Here is a 21,014-nt window from a genome sequence, read left to right as displayed (position 1 = left end):
ATCTGCCAAAGATTTGAAGGCAAAGCCAGGAATGAATTTGAACAGAGAAGAAATCTCAGGCTTTCCTTTATGACCTGATCTCTGTCTATAGTCTGTTTCTGGCTTTCAAAGTGTGGTAAAATTGAACAAAAAAAAACGCATTTCTTTTATTTGGGGGGTATTTGTTTGTACGCCATTCGCCTTGGGGTAAAACTGACTTGTTATGCATGTTCCTCAAGTCGTTACGATTTTTTTGAATCAAAGTTATTTTTATTAAACATTTTCCAGAAACAGGTTTTCTCCCAACATAAAAGTCGTTACGATTACAACGATATATAACATGTATAACTTTTCTTTTATCTGATGGTTAGTAAAAAATTCAAACCATTGTTAACAAATATACGTTCTTAAAAATGGCTCCATTCCCACACTTATAACGCTTGGTACCTTCTATTGGTACCTTGATTGCGCATATACGACTTTTTGATCGCTTTTTATTAAATTTTTTCTGGATTTGATGCGACCAAAAATGCACAATTTTGCACTTTGGGATTTTTTTGCGCTTACACCATTTACCGTGCGAGATCAGGGATGGGATTAATTAATAGTTCAGGCGATTACGCACGCGGCGATAGCAAACATGGGAATAGGGGGGTGATTCAACTTTTATTAGGGGAGGGGGCTTTTTACTAATAACACTTTTTTTTTTTTTTTTTTACACTTATACTAGAAGCCCCCCTGGGGGACTTCTAGTATAAGTATACTGATCTCTCATTGAGAACTTTTCTGTATAGTAATACAGCAAAAATCAATTCGATCGGCACTTTTTTGCATTATGATTTCTGTACACAGGTGTAAAGGGCAAATTTAGCAGTAAAAAGCAAACTTCCAGTAAAAGGTGATCATTTATCATCTCCAGGTTGTGCTATCTGGGCCACTTAACCCCGCCCACAACAACGCCGCTGACCCCGCCCCGTGACATCATCTGTGCATAGGGCCTGCCCCCTCAGCGGCAATTGGTATGGGCTGACCTAGAGGGAGTGGAGCCTACACCTTTAGGCTGGCCTGTTCCAATGACCTTGGAGGGGTGGGACCTATGTGTCAATGACAGCACGGGGCGGGGTCAAAGGTGGCGCTGTGGGTGGGGCTAAGTGATGCTGCAGCCGTGAAGCCCCGTCCAAATAACACAATCTGCAGATGATAAAAGATCACTTTTTACTGGAACAAGCACCATGACTTATGATATAAAATAAGGTATGACAACACTGCCCCATCAGAGCGACGCCACCTTATAGATACATTCCCTTTCCAATTTAGAAAAATTCACAAAAGACTGGGGGGGCCTCTCAGTTCCTCATTTTGACAGGTACTATAAGGCTGCTCGTATTGCCCAACTCTCTGTGATCTACGACCAACAAAATGCACTCCGCTGGGTTCACCTGGAGTCAGCCTTGTTGGTACCCTACTCATTGAGTGGCTTACTATGGTCCACCGGTTTTCACTGATTCTCTGGAGAACCCTCTGCTTCCAGTACAAATTGCAATTAAACCACTTCCCAATGCTAAAAATACTTCGCAATCCTATGTTCCCTCCTAGCCTTTTCCCCTCAGAATTTCGGTGGTGGACATAAAACCATTTGACCATCCTCAAGAAGTTTACGCAACACTCCATATTAGTCCCTCTAGACAGATTCCACCAAGAACTCATTGTTCCACCCTCAGAACTGTTTAGACTACGCCAAATTTACAATTTCTTGAATCCCTCCCGTGGCAAGGCAACACTAGCACCTCCTTCTCATCATTTGAACACATCTGCCGTTCTGACCCAACTGGGAAGGGAAAAATCTTTATTCTACATTCAAACCCCTCACAGACCAAATTACCTTTCATCATCAAATGGCAAACGGATCTTGCTCTTATACTATCCCGAGAGCGATCATTGCTGTCAACAGATCACTATAGGAATCCGACAATTATCCCTTATTGAATCCTCGAATAAGGTACTACATAGGGTCCATTATGTGCCTAGTCTCATTCATAAATTCTATCCCCATGTGCCACCAACCTATTTCTGTGGCTGCTCAGATATTGGCAATTCACTGCATACTTGGTGGAACTGCCCCTTGCTCTCTAGCTTTTGGGATTCTATATTGGTAATTCTCTCCTCCCTGCTTCTAAAAGCCCTCCCCAAAAGGCCATCAGCATTACTACTAGGAGACAAATTTAACTCCACTAATTTCAAACAACATAAACTACTCCAACATGTCCTTATGGCGGCCAAATGGAGATCTCCCACACTGCAGTCTGGCAACCATGGCAAGACTACGCAACCACCCCATCCCTACTATCAATGCTCCATCTAGCTTCCTTCTTGTTTAAATCCTGCAAGCACTTAAAGAGAACCAATCATGGATGATAATCAAAATTTTTTTTTTCCCTAATTAGATGTATTTCATTATTTTATTAATATTTGTAAATATAATTGATTATTTTTTTGGTTGCATTTTTAAAATATTTACTTTTTACTTTCCTGTCTCGCGCCGGCTCTTTTTAAAAGAGCCGGCGCGAGACAGGAAGCTCCCGTCATGCAGAGCGGCAAGGCCGGGCGCCGCCATCTTAATGACGTCACTTGCGTTCCACCGCTGGAACGCAAGAGACTAAATCAAGATGGCGGCGCCCGACCATGCTACAGCGGACCAGAGGATCAGGTTAAGTATAAGATACAGACTGCAAAGGCAGTCTGTGTCTTCATAAATAGACAAAATGAAGATACAGACTGCCTTTGCAGTCTGTATCTTATACTTTACCTGATCCTCTTGTTCGGTGGAGGAAGGCCGGGCGCCGCCATCTTGATTACATCACTTGCGTTCCAGCGGTGGAACGCAAGTAGCGTAATCAAGATGGCGGCGCCGGCCTTACTGCACCGAACAAGAGGATCAGGTAAAGTATAAGATACAGACTGCAAAGGCAGTCTGTATCTTTATAAATAGACAAAATGAAGATACAGACTGCTTTTGCAGTCTGTATCTAAGACTTTACCTGCTCCTTTGTACCGGTGCAGTAATGGCGGCCGCCGCCATCTTTTTGACATCCCGCTGGAACGCACGTGACGTCATCAAGATGGCGGCGGCCGGCATTGCTGCACCGGAACAAAGGAGCAGGTAAAGTATTAGATACAGACTGCAAATGCAGTCTGTATCTTCATAAATAGACTTCGTAAAGATACAGACTGCCTTTGCAGTCTGTATCTTATACTTTACCTGCTCCTTTGTTCCGGTGCATTAATGCTGGCCGCCGCCATCTTGATGACGTCAATTGCGTTCCAGTGGTGCGTTCCAGCGTGACGTCATCAAGATGGCGGCGCCCGGCATTACTTCACAGAAGAGGAAGAATTAGGTAAAGAATAAGATACAGACTGCAAAGGCAGTCTGTATCTTCATAGATAGACTTAGGGAGAGAGGACCTTTGATAATAGGGATAGTGAATTTTAGGTGATTGGTTCTCTTTAAATGACCTTGTATGCTAATACTGTATATCCGTTTGTGTTTGTTTTTTATGTTTCTTCCTCCTTGGTCATATGTTTTCTTTTTCCAAACCTGGAGAATGTATCCAATGTACTTTATCCCCCCTGCGTAGGGCGATTTTGCCTTGGTGCTGTTTATTGTATGCATTGAATCTTCCTCAGTAAAAACTTTGACACTAAAATAAGGTATGAAAACTGATAAATTTACCTTTTACACCTGTGTAAAGAAGTCATAATGCAAAAAGGGGGTGACAGTTTTACTTTAACTTTCTTTCATGGTACAACCCCTTTTGTACATATCCGTGTACGCATGAGTTCACATTACTCCATGTCTAGAGATATTGGCTTGTGGGACGTGTCATCCACCATCCAGCAGTATGTAAATAAAAAATCTGTTTTATCAATTTACATCTGTATGATTGGTGCCACTTAAAAGAAATGTGTAATAAAATGCAGTCATGAGTCATTTAGGAACAAGTGGTCTACATACGTAATTCCAGTAATCACATTGCAGTCTCCTGGAGTGGGATTAAATGCACTCAGTACATCAGAGAACGTTAGCTTGTTCCCTTTAGTTGCTTCAGTGATTAAAGCTGATTAAATCTTATGCATCTAGATTACATTTTCTTATATAGGTGGATTTAGCCCGAAGAACACTTAGAAAAGTCAATTAAGGACCATTTTTTCTTTCTAATCCAGCCTACCCTTTATTCTGCTTTTTAGATAATACTGTAAATTCTATACTGCTTTTCTTCTACAAGATGAGCATAAACTCCTATTAGGATTATTCCCATCATATAAAGTAATGACATATTGATAGGATTCTTGATAATCATAACATTTGACCTTAGTGACCCCTACTGTGCCTGAAAATTAAGTGACCACAGTGCTAGCTCTGTGCTGGCTCTGTGCTTTGTCACCTTTTTCAGTCTTTGGACAAGTTCACACGCTGTCTTTTTTAGTACAGTAAGGGATGTTATTTTCAGTCTCGAATGACTTTCATTGAAGTCTATGGAAACAATGGCTGTTAGTTGACATAATGCAAAGAATAATGAATGTTGTTCGAAGGGGCTGTCACAGCAATGTTCAGGATTTTTATTTGCGGACGTTATTTTAACCCCTTAAGGACTGATGACGGGTATACCCGTTATGAGATGGTGAGCTTTCCTGCATCATGACGGGTATACCCGTCATCAGCTATAACTGTCACTGCTGTTAAACGGAGTGATAGCACAGTAACGATTGCTGTCATAGGGTGCATTTACACAGAAAGATTATCTGCCAAAGATTTGAAGCCAAAGCCAGAAACAGACTATAAACAGAGATCAGGTCATAAAGGAAAGCCTGAGATGTTTCCTCTTTACAAATCCATTACTGACTTTGGCTTCAATCTTTGGCAGATAATCTATCAGATAATCTTTCTCTGTAAATGGACCCTAATGGTGCGTTTACACAGAGAGATTTATCTGACAGATTTTGGAAGCCAAAGCCAGGAACAGACTATAAACAGGGAACAGGTCATAAAGGAAAGATTGAGTTTTCTCCTCTTTCCAAATCCATTCCTGGCTTTGGCTTCCAAAATCTGTCAAATAAATCTCTCTGTGTAAACGCACCATAAGACAGCTGACCTTTACTGCTAGCAGTCCGGGGACCCCTGTCATCAGTCCCGGGTCTCTGATCACTGTCTTAGACAGCAATCGTTACCATGCTGTCACTGCTGTTTATGTGATCATGCTGATGTGCCCTGTGTCCTGTGCAGGAATCATCGCTGTTACAGAAAGCTGATAATTGCTGCTAATAGCGGGCTGTGACTGGTTCCGAGCTGCTGTCTCTCCCTCCAACCCCTGTTGCTGTTCTCTCCCCCTCCCTCACTCCCTGTAGTCCTCTCCCGTCAGCTGCAGACGATTCCTGTCTCCTCCCTCCAGTGTCTGTAAGATTGGACACTCATCAGGCACTTCAGACTGAGCAACTATAAGGTCTATTTCTCTGATTGGTCAGTGACAGTGTCAGTCATTGTGACCAATTAGAGCAATCAGTGTTATAGAGGCGGTGCATCTGATGAGCTGCAGCAACTCCAAACCTCCTCACTCCTTTTACTGTCTGTGTACAGAGATAGGAGCTGTGACAGCTCATCAGATGCATCAAACTCAGTTTCTATAATATTGATTGCTCTGATTGGTCACAATGACTGACACTGCCACTGACCAATCAGAGCAATCAGTGTTATAGAAGCTGAGTTTGATGCATCTGATTAGCTGTCACAGCTCTGATCTCTGTACACAGACAGTGACATGAGTGAGGTTTGGAACTTCTGCAGCTGATCAGTTACATCAGATTCAGCCTCTATAACACTGATTGCTGTGAATGATCAGTGACAGTGTCAGTCATTGTGATGTCACTGACCAATTAGAGCAATCAATGTTATAGAAGTTTAGTTTGATGCATCTGATGAGCTGTCACAGCTCCAATTCTCATCACTCATGTCACTGTCTGTGTACAGAGATCGGAGCTGTGACAGCTCATCAGATGCATCAAACTCAGCTTCTATAATATTGATTGCTCTGATTGGTCAGTGACATCACAATGGCTGACACTGTCAATGATCACTCACAGCAATCCGTGTGAAAACTACATAATACAACTTACTGTGCCCCAAAATACCAGACTCCCTTTTCCCATATCTTTCTTTTTTTCCTATAAAAAATGGTTTATAGAATAAACACCGTTTGATTTCACAATGCTTTGGCGTGCCGCAAGATCTTGTCATATCTACGTACAAGGAGAAAAAAGTCTGCACCTTCATTGTGGACATTTACATATATATATATTACAGGGCTCCAGATGGCGACCAAAATGGTCGCCAATGCGACTGATATCTTGCAAATGGCGCCCAGATTTATTAATCTGGGCGCCATTTGCGACTGGCCCCGGCGGCGGCTGTCTCTTTAAGGACTTCTGCACGCTGCACCGAAGCACGTGGCACCTCTGCGGCCGTCCGTCCAATGAATGACGGACGTGCTGGATGACGTGTGCGGGGACACGCTTCTCCAGTGACGTCATCCCGCACGTCCTTCATTCATTGGACGGACGGCCGCAGAGGCGCCACACTCCTCCAGCGCCTCTCTCCCGCCTCTCCTCACCCGGCGGTTCTTCAAGTGCACCCCAGCGGCACCAAGATTGTGGATAGTGGGTGAGTACAACCGGAGGGACGGCAGGGGTGGCGGCCGGCCACTAATCTGTGTGGGGGGACCGCGGCCTGGGCGGCTGATTGGTAGTGTCTGTTGTGATGGCGGCCAGGTGCGGTAGTCAGTGCGGGGGGGGGGGGGTATGTATAGACTGCACAGTACCACTTCCCTCAGTGTCTGTATGTATACACTGCACAGTACCACTTCCCTCAGTGTCTGTATGTATACACTGCACAGTACCACTTCCCTCAGTGTCTGTATGTATACACTGCACAGTACCACTTCCCTCAGTGTCTGTATGTATACACTGCACAGTACCATTTCCCTCAGTGTGTGTGTGTATATACACTGCACAGTACCACTTCCCTCAGTGTCTGTATGTATATACACTGCACAGTACCACTTCCCTCAGTGTCTGTATGTATATACACTGCACAGTACCACTTCCCTCAGTGTCTGTATGTATATACACTGCACAGTACCACTTCCCTCAGTGTCTGTATGTATATACACTGACTCAGAACCTGACTTGTAGACCACCTCACACATTCTAGTGGACTGTATATTGTTGTCAAGTTGCAAGCTTTTAAAGTGTCACTGTCGTGAATTTTTTTTTTGCAGAAATCAATAGTCCATGCGATTTTAAGAAACTTTGTAATTGGGTTTATTATCCGAAAAATGCATTTTTATCATGAAAAAGCAGTTTGAAGCTCTCCCCCCTGTCTTCATTGTTCTCCTATGGAGAGAGCTAAAGAAAAGACCAAAACAGGACAACAAAGAGTAAATCTACAAATCCCTCACCCATTATCTGTTCTGACCATCACCAGTGACCTGTCTGAGCTCGGATTACAGCTGTCACCCAGCTCCGTGCCTGTAATCCTCTGTTATCTGCTTTCTGCTGCCGGCTAACTCCCTCCTTCCTCCTCCCCCCTCCCCTCTCCCTAGAACAGACAGGGTACGTCTCCTGCAACAAGTCACAATTTTCAGATTTTTCAGAGTGGATGAAAAAGAGGAAGGAGGGGGGGACCTGGGAAAAGGCTTTTTACATGCAGATAATGGCAGATTTGGCTAATAAACCCAATTACAAAGTTTCTTAAAATCGCCTGGACTATTGATTTCTGCAAAAAAAAAAATACGACAGTGACTCTTTAAGTTCAAGTTCAGAAGAGTAAGCCTCATTAAAAGGCTAGCCAAGTAAAGCTGAAGTACTGAGTCAGACTGTATATGGTTGTCAAGTTGCAAGTTTCCATGTTGAACGTTTTCAAACTAAGGCCCCGTTCCCACTGAGGAAAGGTAGCGGAATTCCGCGACGGAATTGTCCGCCACGGAATGCCGTTAGCCTCCCGCTCATAATGGGAGTCTATGGGAGGCGCGCGCTCCTGCTCTGTACGCGCTGAAGAATGAACATGTTCATTCTTCAGCGCGGACAGGGCAGGAGCGCGTGCCTCCCATAGACTCCCATTATGAGCGGGAGGCTAACGGCATTCCGCGGCGGACAATTCCGTCGCGGAATTCCGCTACCTTTCCTCAGTGGGAACGGGGCCTAAGAAAAGAAAGAATCTAAAGGAGGATGCTGCTGTGGCCTCTGCACACAGTAAGTCCCATTTAACATAACATTAATTTTACATGTTTTAAAATGTTGGCGACCAAATATTCTATTTGGCGCCTAAATTTTTCAGGTTAGGAGCCAATGGCTCCTAGGTAAATTTTTTAGTCTGGAGCCCTGTATTAGCAGAGTTACTAGCGTTAAAGGCTAGCTAGTACATTAGTGTAGAGTGTTAGATAGGGGGGAAGTTAGTTAGAAATAGCTAGTTATGTTTTGTGTTAGTCTCAGTACTAGGGCTAATGCACACGTCCTCAGAACCTTGTCCATGCACAGACTGGACCTCAGGACCCCAGCATCATGTATTATATTGTCAAACTTTCAAACAGTATCAGAGCTCTCAACGTTATAATCATGATATGGGGAACTCCAGGGGCCAGTGCATGCATGGCCGGGTTTCTGAGGACACATGCATTAGCCCTTAGGGTTAGATTTTATGGCTAACATAGAAATAAAAGCTACAAGCTATTAGTGAAAAATACGTCCTACAAATGAGGCAGTTGTGTGTGTGTGTGTGTGTGTGTGTGAGCTAATTTATTTAATCTGATTGACAATAATCCCAGTCTCAAAGTAAGAGCTCAAAGTGCTCACTGCTGGCCGAGATGATTACTTTAGTGGGTGCAGTTTTCCAAATGGGGTCACTGATGGGGGTGCAGTTATGGAAGCCCCAATCGTTTGCAAAAATGGAATGGGTAATGAAGCCTAAAATTATGTGCTGAAAGCCAGTGGGTGCTCCTTTCCTTCTGAGTCCCGCCATGAGCTCAAGCAACCAGATATGGCCTAAGTGGGGATACCGCCTGATAAGTTACCAGTGGAAAATATAACCCACAAGTCATGCATTTGTGAAAAAAAGCTAATTAATTTTTTTTTATCTGACTTTGGTATAATCCCAGTTTTACAGTAAGGGCTCAAAGTACTCACTGCTGGCCAAGATGTTTGCTTTAGGGGGTGCAGTTTTTAAAATGGGGTCACTTATCGGGGTGCGGTATTGTTCTGGCAGCTTTGGCAAACCCAATATGGTGCATCTTAATAGAAAAGAAGGCCTCAAAAACCACCGGGTGGTTCCTTTTTTCTGAGGCCCGTATGTATGACCAGCAGCAAGCAAGGCCCATGCGTGGGATATTTCTAAAAACTACCCTATTTTGGGAAATAGATATTTTGTTAAATCTTTCTCTTGATGCGTGCTGTGTTGTAGAAAAAAATAGGTTAAAATTGAAAAGTTTACAAAAAAAGTTTAGATTTTTTAATTCCTCCTCTATTTTGCTTTAATTCCTGTGAATCATTTAAAGAGTTAAAAAAAAGTTCATAACTCCTGCTGTGAATTTTTTGAGGGATGTGGTTTTTAAAATGGGGTCATTTTTGTAGGTTTGTAACATACGAGCCTTCCAAATTTGCTTTGGAAATAAACTAGTGCCTATAAAAAAAAAATCAACTTGGGAAATTTCATGAAAATTAGACTTTATTGCTAAACTTCTAAGTCATCTAATGTCTTAAAAAATAAAAGAGCACTTACCAAATGATGCCATTATAAAGTAGACATATTGTAAATGATAATTACGAAATAATTTCTGTGGCATGACTCTCTTTCTTACAAGCAAAGAATTCCAAACATATTAAAATGCTAAAATTTTCCATTTTTTACAACATTTTTGAAGTTTTTCACAAAAAAAACACTGAAAGTATCAACCAAAATTTACCACTAACAAATACAATGTGTTATGCAAAATACAATTTTAGAATCAATTGGATAAATTAAAGCATCACAGAGCTATAACCACATAAAGTAAGACAGGTCAAGTTTAAAAAATGGGCATCAGTCATTAAGTGACATAAAGACCTTTTTAGCTCAGTCATTAAAGGGTTAAGTTGTTTGTACACTGATTTTTATTTTTTTTAGACTATCTTTTCACTGTCTTTTAACAAAATTCAGTTGACCTTTAAAAACAGCCACATTCAAACAGGTGTTGAGCTAGGCCATTGTTCAACCTATACTGAAACAATGTACCAACAGCAATCATTGCAATGACTGCCAAGAAAGTATGTTAAATAACAACCGTTATTTGGTAGTCAAAATAATGTCTGTTATTTTCACTGTCAGATAATGAGCATTAAATCATTATGTCAACACAGCTTTTCCATGAACATCAGAACCTGGCCACCTGCAGTGGTTGGAATATGTGAGATCCTGTAAGAAAGGCTAAGGGTACAAACTCACTGGGCGCATCCGCGGCGAGTTTCTCGCTGCTAATTTAGCAAGACCCGCTGCAGATCCCTGCCCAGTAAACTCTATGGGCAGACAAACTCACAGTAACTATATTTTGGTCATTATTACCAATGGTTTTCCTACACGTGACATTCTCAATCAGATTCAACAAGATATAACTTCTTGTGCGTTCCTTCACAAACTGGCCCATAAAATTATCCTAAACTAAATTAAGACATTTTCTCCCCTCTCCTGTTTTAGCTGAACCATGACTCCAATCTAGATGTGGGTAGTTAAAATCTACTAGTATTCTCTCCACTCAGCTCCCTCTTCCTGTGCAGACTACCTTTAATTAAGGTGCAAATTACCTGCAAAAAACTGAGTGTACCTCAATAAAGAAAAAATTCAGCCCTGACATTTAACCCCTTGGGGACCAAACCCAAAATGACCCAGTGGACCTGTGCAATGCAGTGCAGTGCAATTTTTTTTTATTTTTATGTTTTTTTTCCCTCCCCCTCTTCTAAAAGCTCTAGCACTTTCAGTTTTCTATCTTCAGGGCCATAAAAGTGCTTGTTTTTTACAGGAATAGTAGTACTGTGTAATGGCATCTTTCATTCTACCATAACATGTATGATGGAATTCCAAAAATATTATTTATGAAGATATAAATTGGTGAAATCGTAAAAAAGAATGCAATATGGTAACTTTTGGGGGGTTCCTGTGTCATGTAATGCACTATACGGTAAAAGCCACATGATACCATTATTCTATAGGTCAGCCCGAACACAACCATATGCAGGTTTACACAGATTACACAGAAATTTTTTTTGTATATAATTTAACAATAAATCAGTAATCCTAACGCTTTTTTCCCTCTTTTCATTCACGCCGTTCGCTGTTTGCGATGACGATTGTTATATTTTAATAGATCGGACAATTATGCACGCTACGGTATATAATATTTATTTATTTTTATATTTTTTTATTTATTTAATGGGAAAGGGGGGTGATTTTAGCTTATTGGGGGAGGGGCTTTGGGATACTTATAATATTTTTTTTTTTTACACATTTTAAGTCCCCCTGGGGGACTTTTACATGCAATCCTCAGATTGCATACACTGTACAATGCTATGCCATAGGCATAGCATTGATCAGTGTAATAGGCGTTCTGCCCATTGAGCCTGCCTGTGGCAGGCTCAATGAGCAGAAAGCCGGTCGGACCGCACAGAGGCAGGTAAGAGACCACTGGCGGCCAGATACAGTGATCAGGACCCCCACAGTGTGACTACCGGGTCCCCCGCAGTGTGACAGTGGGACGGCCCCTATCACTTACACTTAAACGCAGCGGCGTTTAAGGGGTTAATGACATGCTGCAGCGAGATCGCTGCAGCCTGTCATTAACAGTGAGGGCCGGGCTGCTCCTTGCGCCCAGGCACCCAAGGTGTACCGGTATGTCCTTGGTCGCCTAGGGGTTAAAGACCCAGGACCCAGGCCCTTACACCAAGACTTTAAGTGAATCTATTATGCAATGGTACTGTTGAATAGCTGTCTTCAATCCATGTCCTAAAAAATGTCAATGGAGACAGCACTTAAATGTGAAAAAAACTGTGACTTTATTCACAGTGTTTCGGCTCATATAATATCCTTTCTCAAGTGTTTTTCACATTCAAGTGCTGTCTCCATTGACATTTTATGGATTTGGTCTGGACGGTGTTACTTATACCTTGTTTCATATTCAATCCATGTCCTGTCCCTCGGTCTGTTTACCTGCTGGTGCCGTTATTTGCTTAAAAACATAATTTATTACAATAGCGTAGTATCAAAGTGGCAGGGCCTTGAGCGTCTGTGCCCTCTGGTCTTCCTCCCCGCCCTCCTGCTCTCTAGCAATGCCCCCTGGGCTCTATTCCCAGTTCCAACGGTTTGGGGGAGAATAGAACCATGTACTGTAGGTCCCTTTCCCTTGAGCACCTAGTTCTCTAAAACTATTTTAATAGACCTTTCCTTACCATGAATTTTGTTGTTGGTTGGTTTGAGTGTAAGTTTTGAGGCTCTCTATTCTGTTTATTGTATTACCACCTAATTTATGTTTTTTTTATTCATAGACATATTGCGAATCATTCAGCTAGACTTGGATTTGAAGTTCCAGACCAATATCAGGGAACTGTTTGAGGAGTTTGATAACTTTCTCCAGAACTCTGTCATTGGAATAGCACATGAAATGCAGCCTGTGTACAGGTACTGACTTTTAATCTTTCATGGTTTTTGGAAAGGATTATGTAATATTGATGTGGGTTTTATCTGTGTTGGTGAAGTATAATTCTATATTTAATTATTTAAAACAGAATTATTCTAGGGTGTTATAACATTCAGTTTACTGATTAGTATCTTGCTAGATTTATATGAATGGTGTAAGTAAGCCTTTTAAACAGTTTGTATAAATATTGTGAGTGTCTCATTGACCATTACACATATTTCATACATAGAGATTTTTTATCGTATTGATTAAATAAATTACATACACCATCTCAGGATGGTCTCAGGATTATAACCAGCAAGTTTACCACCATACTATGCCTCCAGACAGTGGGTCAGTTAACTTATTGATCCACATATGTAAATTACAATCAAGAGTTAAATTTTTTTTATTGCAGTTCTGTAAATTCTATACCAACTTTCCATTAATTGAGATTGAGACATTCTATTTTTTGAGAGAATAAATATTTAATACATAATTTTGGCCCTAGTCTGGAAATGAAGCCCTGTACGGCAGAAACCTTATCACTGTGCTTTGTCTTTAGCAAATTTTCAGTGTTCTTGCTCAATAATGTTAAAGCTACAATAGCACCATTTAAACCGGACCTGGGCGACGTACAGCCTACAGGCCACATCTGGCCCGCTAATCTGCTCTGCCCGGCCCACGTCCCCCTTTCAGCATCCCTAGAAGCTGCAGCCGGGTGAGTGGTCTGAACATAAGGAGGACATCAGGACCTGCCTGCATCTTGCTATTCTATTCATTATCATGAGCTGTGGGCTGTGATATGACATCATCGCACCTGCTGAAGGATCCATTCCAAACTGGAGAAGACAAGATGGAGGGATCGGCTCCCTGCCTGGAATAGGTGAGTATTATGTGTTTGTTTTTTATGCTGGAGCACAACAAGGGGCATAATTACTGTGTGTGTGCGCGGGGGCGTATGCAATGGGGGTATTATTACTATGTGTGCGGGCACTGTACACAACAGAGGGCATTATCACGATAGGTGGGCGGCTAACACAGCAGGTGGCATTATTACTGTGGGTGGGATGAGGGAGTGTGTGGCAGTATACAGCAGGGGGCATTATTACTGTGGGTGGCGGCTGTACACAGTGCAGGATAATATTACTATGGAAAGGGGGTTGTACACAGCAGGCAGCATTATTACTATAGGTGGGGGCTGTATGCAGCAGGGGGCATTATTACTATGTGGGGGCGCTGTACGCAGTAGGGGGCATTATTACTGTGGGTGTGCGGGGGCTGTACAAAACGGGGGTTATTATAACTATGAGGGCACAGCAGAGGGCATTATTACTTTCTGGGAGTGCACAGTAGGAGGCATTATTAGTATGTTGGTGGGGGACACAGCAGGTGCCTTTATTACTTTATGGAGGATATTATTACTATATGGGGGGTCATGGAAGGGGATGTTATTCCTATATGGGGATCCTACATGCAGGGGCAACGCACATACCAATTCACTTTATTGCCCATGACATCAAACAGCAGAATTACTACTATATAAGACCCTATAGGTAGGAAAAACGAATGAATGAAAGATGAATTGTAGCTGCAAGAAATCTTCCTGGTGTTCTGGGCCCGATAGAGATGAAAAGGCAAAGTTACGCCTCAGATCGAAGGAGTGACTGACAGAAGTTTTTAGTTTTTTTGTAGAACATTATTTGGTAGGGGTGCCCCAAGGTAAAGCTTGAGAAACACACTACAGAACAAAGTTAAAGGGGTTATCCAGCGCTACGAAAACATGGCCACTTTCCCCCTACTGTTGTCTCCAGTTTGGGTGGGGTTTTTAAAACTCAGTTCCATTGAAGTAAATGGAGCTTAATTGCAAACCGCACCTGAACTGGAGACAACAGTAGAGGGAAAAGTGGCCATGTTTTTGTATCGCTGAATAACCCCTTTAAAGCGACTCTGTACCCACAATCTGACCCCCCCCCCCCAAAACCACTTGTACCTTCGGATAGCTGCTTTTAATCCAAAATCTGTCCTGTGGTCCGTTCGGCAGGGGATACAGTTATTGTACTAAAAACAACTTTTAATCCGGCAGCGATGTGTCTAACGGCCGGGGCTTAGGGCCCTTTTACACAGAAAGATTATCTGACAGATTATCTGCCAAAGATTTGAAGCCAAAGCCAGGAATGGAATTGAAAAGAGGAGAAATCTCAGGCTTTCCTTTATGACTTGATCTCTGTTTATAGTGTGTTCCTGGTTTTGGCTTCAAATCTTTGGCAGATAATCTGTCAGATAATCTTTCTGTGTAAAAGGGCCCTTACATTTGTATATGCATTAGGCTGGCACACCCCCTCTGTCCTTCCTCCCCGCCCTCCTCAGCATTAGGAATGATCCAGGAACATTAACTGCTGTTTGAGCTTTGCACAGGTGTCTTAACGATCCAGCCCATGTTCATTATGCACACAGAAGGGGAATAGGAAGCAATCTGCCTGGAGCATTCCTAATCATGAGGAGGGTGGGGAGGAAGGACAGAGAGGTGGTGCCAGCCTAATGCATATACTAATGTAAGCCAAAGTCATTTTTAAAACAATAACAGCATCACCTGCTGAACGGACCCCAGGACAGATCTTGGATTAAAAGCAGCTCTTCAAAGGTACAAATGGTTTGGGGGGTCAGATTGTGGGTACGCAGTCGCTTTAAGTATATTGGTCTGGCCCTCAAAAAATGTTTCATTTTGTCATGTCGCCCTATGGGAAAATGAATTTTTTTCCATACCCCTGATTTAAACAATATCTCATACGGTCCATGGATGTGTTTTATTCAACTTTGCATTAATATGTGTATGAATGTATTAACCACCATGGAATGTATGATTTCATTGAGAGGTTTTCTATGGGGATCTGCTACTGCTCTAGACAGTTCCTGACATGGACAAAAATGTCAGCAGAGCACACTATGTCAGACATAGAGCAGCTGATAAGTACTGAAAGACTGGAGATTTTAAATAGAAATAAGTCACAAATCTCTGGCACTTTTCTGTCACCAGTTGATTTTATATATATACTATAAAATGTACCCGGCGCTGCCCGGGTATACTGTGTCAGTGTGTTAATTAGATTTGTTCTAAGGTGCCCAGGAGGCCAAGCTAAAGGTATTGTTTCATCTGAGTTAATCAGTGGAATTAGTGTATACCTGTAGTGCATAGTTGGAGGGGTTCTGTATACCCACAATGTATAGTTTTTAGGGGTCTCGCATATCTGTAGTGCATAGTTGGGGGGGCTGTATACCTATAGTGTATAGTTGAGGGAGGTCCTCTATACCTGCAATGTACAGTTGGTGAAGGTCCTGTATACCTGTACTGTATAGTTTGGGGGTCCTGTATACCTGTAGTATATAGTTGGTGCTGTATACCTGTAATGTATAGTTGGTGGAGGTCTTGTATACCTGTAGTTTATAGTTTGAGGGTCCTGGATACCTGTAGTGTATAATTGGTGGAGGTCTTGTATACCTGTAGTATATAGTTCGGGGGTTCTGTATACCTGTAGTAAATAGTTTGAGGGTCCTGTATAACTATAGTATAGAGTTGGTGGAGGTCCTGTATACCTGTAGTGTATAGTTTGGGGTCCTATATACCTGTAGTATATAGCTGGTGGAGTTCCTGTATACCTGTAGTATATTTGGGGTCCTGTATACTTGTAGTATAGAGTTGGTGAAGGTGCTGTATACCTGTATTATAGAGTTGGTGTAGGTCCTGTATACCTGTAGTGTATGGTTTTGAGGTCCTGTATACCTGTAGTGTATAGTTTGGGGTCCTATATACCTGTAGTATATAGTTGGTGGAGTTCCTGTATACCTGTAGTGTATAGTTTTGGGGTCCTGTATACCTGTAGTGTATAGTTTGGGGTCCTGTATACCTGTAGTATATAGTTGGTGGAGGTCCTGTATACCTGAAGTATATAGTTGGTGGAGGTCCTGTATACCTGTAGTATATAGTTTTGGGGTCCTGTGTACCGGTAGTGTAAAGTTTGGGGTCCTGTATACCTGTAGTATATAGTTTTGTGGAGGTCCCGTGCACTTGTAGTGTATAGTTTTTGGGTCCTGTATACCTGTAGTGTCCTGTATACCTGCAGGGTTGTATTTACCCGTATGGCAGTGTTATTCAGTCAGAGTGTGTCGGTATTGGTCATGTCTGGTATGGGGGTGTTATCCAGTCACAGTATGGCGGTATTGGTCAGGTCTGGTGTGGCGGTGTTATCCAGTCACGGTATGGTGGTATTGGTCAGGTCTGGTATAGCGGTGTTATCCAGTCACAGTATGGCAGTATTGGTCAGGTCTGATATGATGGTGTTATCCAGTCACAGTATGGTGGTATTGGCCAGGACTGGTGTGGCGGTGTTACCCAGTCACAGTTTGCCGGTATTGGTCAGGTCTGGTATGGCAGTGTTATCCAGTCACAGTATGTCGGTATTGATCAGGTCTGGTATGACAGTGTTATCCAGCACAGTATGGCGGTATTGGTCAGGTCTGGTATGGCAGTGTTATCCAGTCACAGTATGGCGGTATTGGTCAGGTCTGGTATGACAGTGTTATCCAGCACAGTATAGAGGTATTGGTCAGGTCTGGTGTGGCGGTGTTATCCATTCACAGTATGGCGGTATTGGTCAGGTCTTATATGACAGTGTTATCCAGTCACAGTATGGCGGTATTGGTAAGGTCTGGTATGACAGTGTTATCCAGTCACAGTATGGCGGTATTGGTCAGGTCTGGCGTGGCAGTGTTATCCAGTCACAGTATGGCGGTATTGGTCAGGTCTGGTGTGGCGGTGTTACCCAGTCACAGTATGGCGGTATTGGTCAGGTCTGGTATGGAGGTGTTATCTAGTCACAGTATGGCGGTATTGGTCAGGTCTGGCAGTGTTATCCAGTCACAGTATGGCGGTATTGGTCAGGTCTGGTATGACAGTGTTATCCAGCACAGTATGGCGGTATTGGTCAGGTCTGGTGTAGCAGTGTTACCCAGTCACAGTTTGGTATACCTGTTGTGCCCTGTATATACATGTACTGTATAGATGGAGTAGGGGGTCCTGTATATACATGTACTGTATAGATGGAGTAGGGGGTCCTGTATATACATGTACTGTATAGATGGAGTAGGGGGTCCTGTATATACATGTACTGTATAGATGGAGTAGGGGGTCCTGTATATACATGTACTGTATAGATGGAGTAGGGGGTCCTGTATATACATGTACTGTATAGATGGAGTAGGGGGCCCTGTATATACATGTACTGTATAGATGGAGTAGGGGGCCCTGTATATACATGTACTGTATAGATAGAGTAGGGGGTCCTGTATATACATGTACTGTATAGATAGAGTAGGGGGTCCTGTATATACATGTACTGTATAGATGGAGTAGGGGGTCTACCAGTTATTACTGTGGATGTTGTGAGGCAGCTTCCCTAGCAACCATTGCTCCCTGTGAAAATGAAAGCAGTAATCCTATTGGTTGCTAAGGCTCCAACTGCCGTGTCTGCTGCAGCTAATTATATCACCTGTGTTTGCAGTGAGGAGATTTTCCAATTCATCTCTATGGGGCGCCTCTCTTTCCCCTCCCCCTCCCCTCCTGTACATCTGGCGGGGACGGGACCTTCGCAATAACCTTCCCGGGCACCCAATGTATCTGTGTGCCAAATTTGGGGTCAAACGGTTCAGGCGTTTGGAAGTCTATAGAGGACAGACAGACAGACAGACAGACTTTGATTTTTATGATGTAGATATATATATATATATATATATATATATATATATATATATATATTTATTTATTTACTATTATTACAGTGCTTGAAAAAGCACTATATTGTAATCTATATTCTTTTTCTTCCGCTTCTTCTTCTTCCAGCTATTCTTCTGCTATTAATACAGCCCGATCCGCTTTGCGCAAAGACTCCATTCAAACTTAGTTTCAAAGCCCTCCGCGGTCACAGGTGTGGAATCTATTCTTGGTTTTGCTCAGATTTGTCGCTTTTAAGAAACTTACTTTTAAATACCCCTAATTTCCCATATCAAATAATGGCCACACTGTAAACAGCCAATCCACAGAACATATACAAATAGCTGAAATATAGCAGCCAATAGAAATTCTAAGGTCTTGTCAGTCAATGCCTGACAACATCCACGCAGTCACATGTGCACTATTGGCCAATAGAAGATGGAAGGTCTTTAAAGATCTTGTCTCACTGACATGGGAAAGATTGTCATGGTAAGGCTAGGTTCACACTGCGTTTTCAGCATCCGTTTAACGCTTCCGTTTTTTGCAAAAAACGCATGAAAAACTGATTGCAAAAAAACGGATTCATTTGTGTGCATCCGTTTTTCCATTGACTTCCATTATAAAAAAAAAAACGGATCCGTTTTTTTTGGCGCACCAAAACAGACCAAAAAAACGTTGCTGACCCTATTTTTCTGGACGTTAAAAAAAACGGATCCGTTAAACGGATGCTGAAAACGCAGTGTGAACCTAGCCTAACCGAGCGATGTTCTTTACCATTATAAGTAGCAAAGGTCAGTCACTGATGTAGTAGAGGTCTGTCAGTAATGTAGCAGAGCTGATACCCGCATGACACATCAGAGCCAAGTCGGTGTTGTAGCGAAGGTGATACCTGCATGACACAGCAGAGCCAAGTTGGTATTGTAGCAAAGGTGATACCTGCATGACACACCAGAGCCGAGTCAGTGTTTTAGCGGAGCTAAGTCGGTGTTGTAGCGGAGCTGATACCCGCATGACACAGCAGAGCCGAGTCGGTGCTGTATCGGAGGTGATACCTGCATGACACAGCAGAGCTGAGTCAATGTTGTAGCAGAGACTTGGAGTAACAGTAACAAACCGCACTCCCTAGTAAAGATATTGGGTGCTAGTGCAAAAGGATTCCTCAATCCCGCAATATATATATATATAGACAGAAGCACTGCACTTCCAAAGGTTTTATGCTCGTGAAAAAAATTTTATTCACATGGAAATAGGTGTCACAATCCAACCAGATCAAAGTACAAAGTAATTGAGTATGAAAGCAATGCTACTGGCAACGTTTCGGTCGTGCTTCCGACCTTCCTCAGGCCAATGTAGCCATACTACAAAGAAAGATACAACAATCAATAAAAAAGTCAAAATGAAGACATATAGCAATATACTATGGTGATAAGGATACAAAAGTATCCGTAGAGTGTATACACGTGTCACTATGTCATATATATTGAATAGTCAACATGAACAAGTATAATATTGGTATGGGTTGTGATCTAACCATTGAAGTAAAAAGAGGAATAGATAAAAGATGATAAATATGCTAATGGACATAAAATAAGAAACAATGACTAACTAGTGGTTAGCAGACTAAAGCAGAGTCAGCTGTACACAAAAAAAGAAGCTAAGAGAAAATATGAGAGATAGGCTACAAATATACGCATGCAGACTGAAACTATACAACATAAACAAGGTACACATAGGAGACATAGGGCAACTCTGTCCGGAATAGTCAAGGAAGGAGTTAAGAGAGAAGAGAGATATGGTATCAAAAGATAAAGATATCAGAACTAATCGCATGTTACCTGTAGAAGTGGAGTAGTACAGGTAGATCTGGTGGTGTTGGATGTCTGTGGCAAGCCAGTTTAAATAGATCTCGTGTGTTCGTCCAGTGATGACGGCACGGCGGCGACGGCGCACCACGCCGCACGGTCACGCGCCAGTGATGCGTCAGCGCCCCCGCGACGCTGATGCGCTGCACCACGTCACACAACTCCGGAGATCTCTGATAGGTAGTCAAAGAAAAAGGGGAAGGGCGATAGCATATAGTGCCTGTCTGTAATGGGCGGCGCCGTGTCAGAGGTGTCACATGATAGGCTGCAATAGGTAGTGAAAATTGTAGCGTCATAGTAGCCATAGTGACCTAGTAAATGGACTAAGCAGCTATAATACATGGACTAAGGGACCAATATGGGAAATGCATAGGGCAAGAGAAAAGAACGGAAACAAGAGTAGCAGGAAAAATAGTAAATAAAGTAATAGATAAATAAAATAATAGATAAATAAAATAAAATAGAATAAAATAATAGATAATGTTTAGGAAAAGAGACTAGGCAGATAGAGACCGGGCCATAGTTACCACATGTGCTTAGTCCTTGCTGCTTGCCAGAACCTAGGATATAGAAGAAAAAGAAAATAATATGTTATGAGAGAGAGCGCTCACAAACTGAAACTCCTATCATATTCTCGGTTCATGCCCTTAGGTTCAATCG

General features: G+C 42.4%; 1 protein-coding gene across 1 annotated transcript in view; it reads left to right on the top strand.

The window, feature by feature from the left end:
* Positions 1-21,014, top strand: part of XXYLT1 (xyloside xylosyltransferase 1) — a 323,007-nt gene that overhangs the window by 183,345 nt on the left and 118,648 nt on the right. Inside the window, exon 3 of the mRNA XM_069973790.1 lies at positions 12,595-12,727. Within this exon, the coding sequence (XP_069829891.1) occupies positions 12,595-12,727 (133 nt within the window). The remainder of the gene's footprint in view (positions 1-12,594; positions 12,728-21,014) is intronic.

Source organism: Dendropsophus ebraccatus, chromosome 6 (genome assembly GCF_027789765.1).
Source record: "Dendropsophus ebraccatus isolate aDenEbr1 chromosome 6, aDenEbr1.pat, whole genome shotgun sequence".
NCBI lineage: Eukaryota > Metazoa > Chordata > Amphibia > Anura > Hylidae > Dendropsophus > Dendropsophus ebraccatus.
Note: the sequence above shows the minus strand (reverse complement) of the source record. Positions and strands in the feature narration are given on the sequence as shown.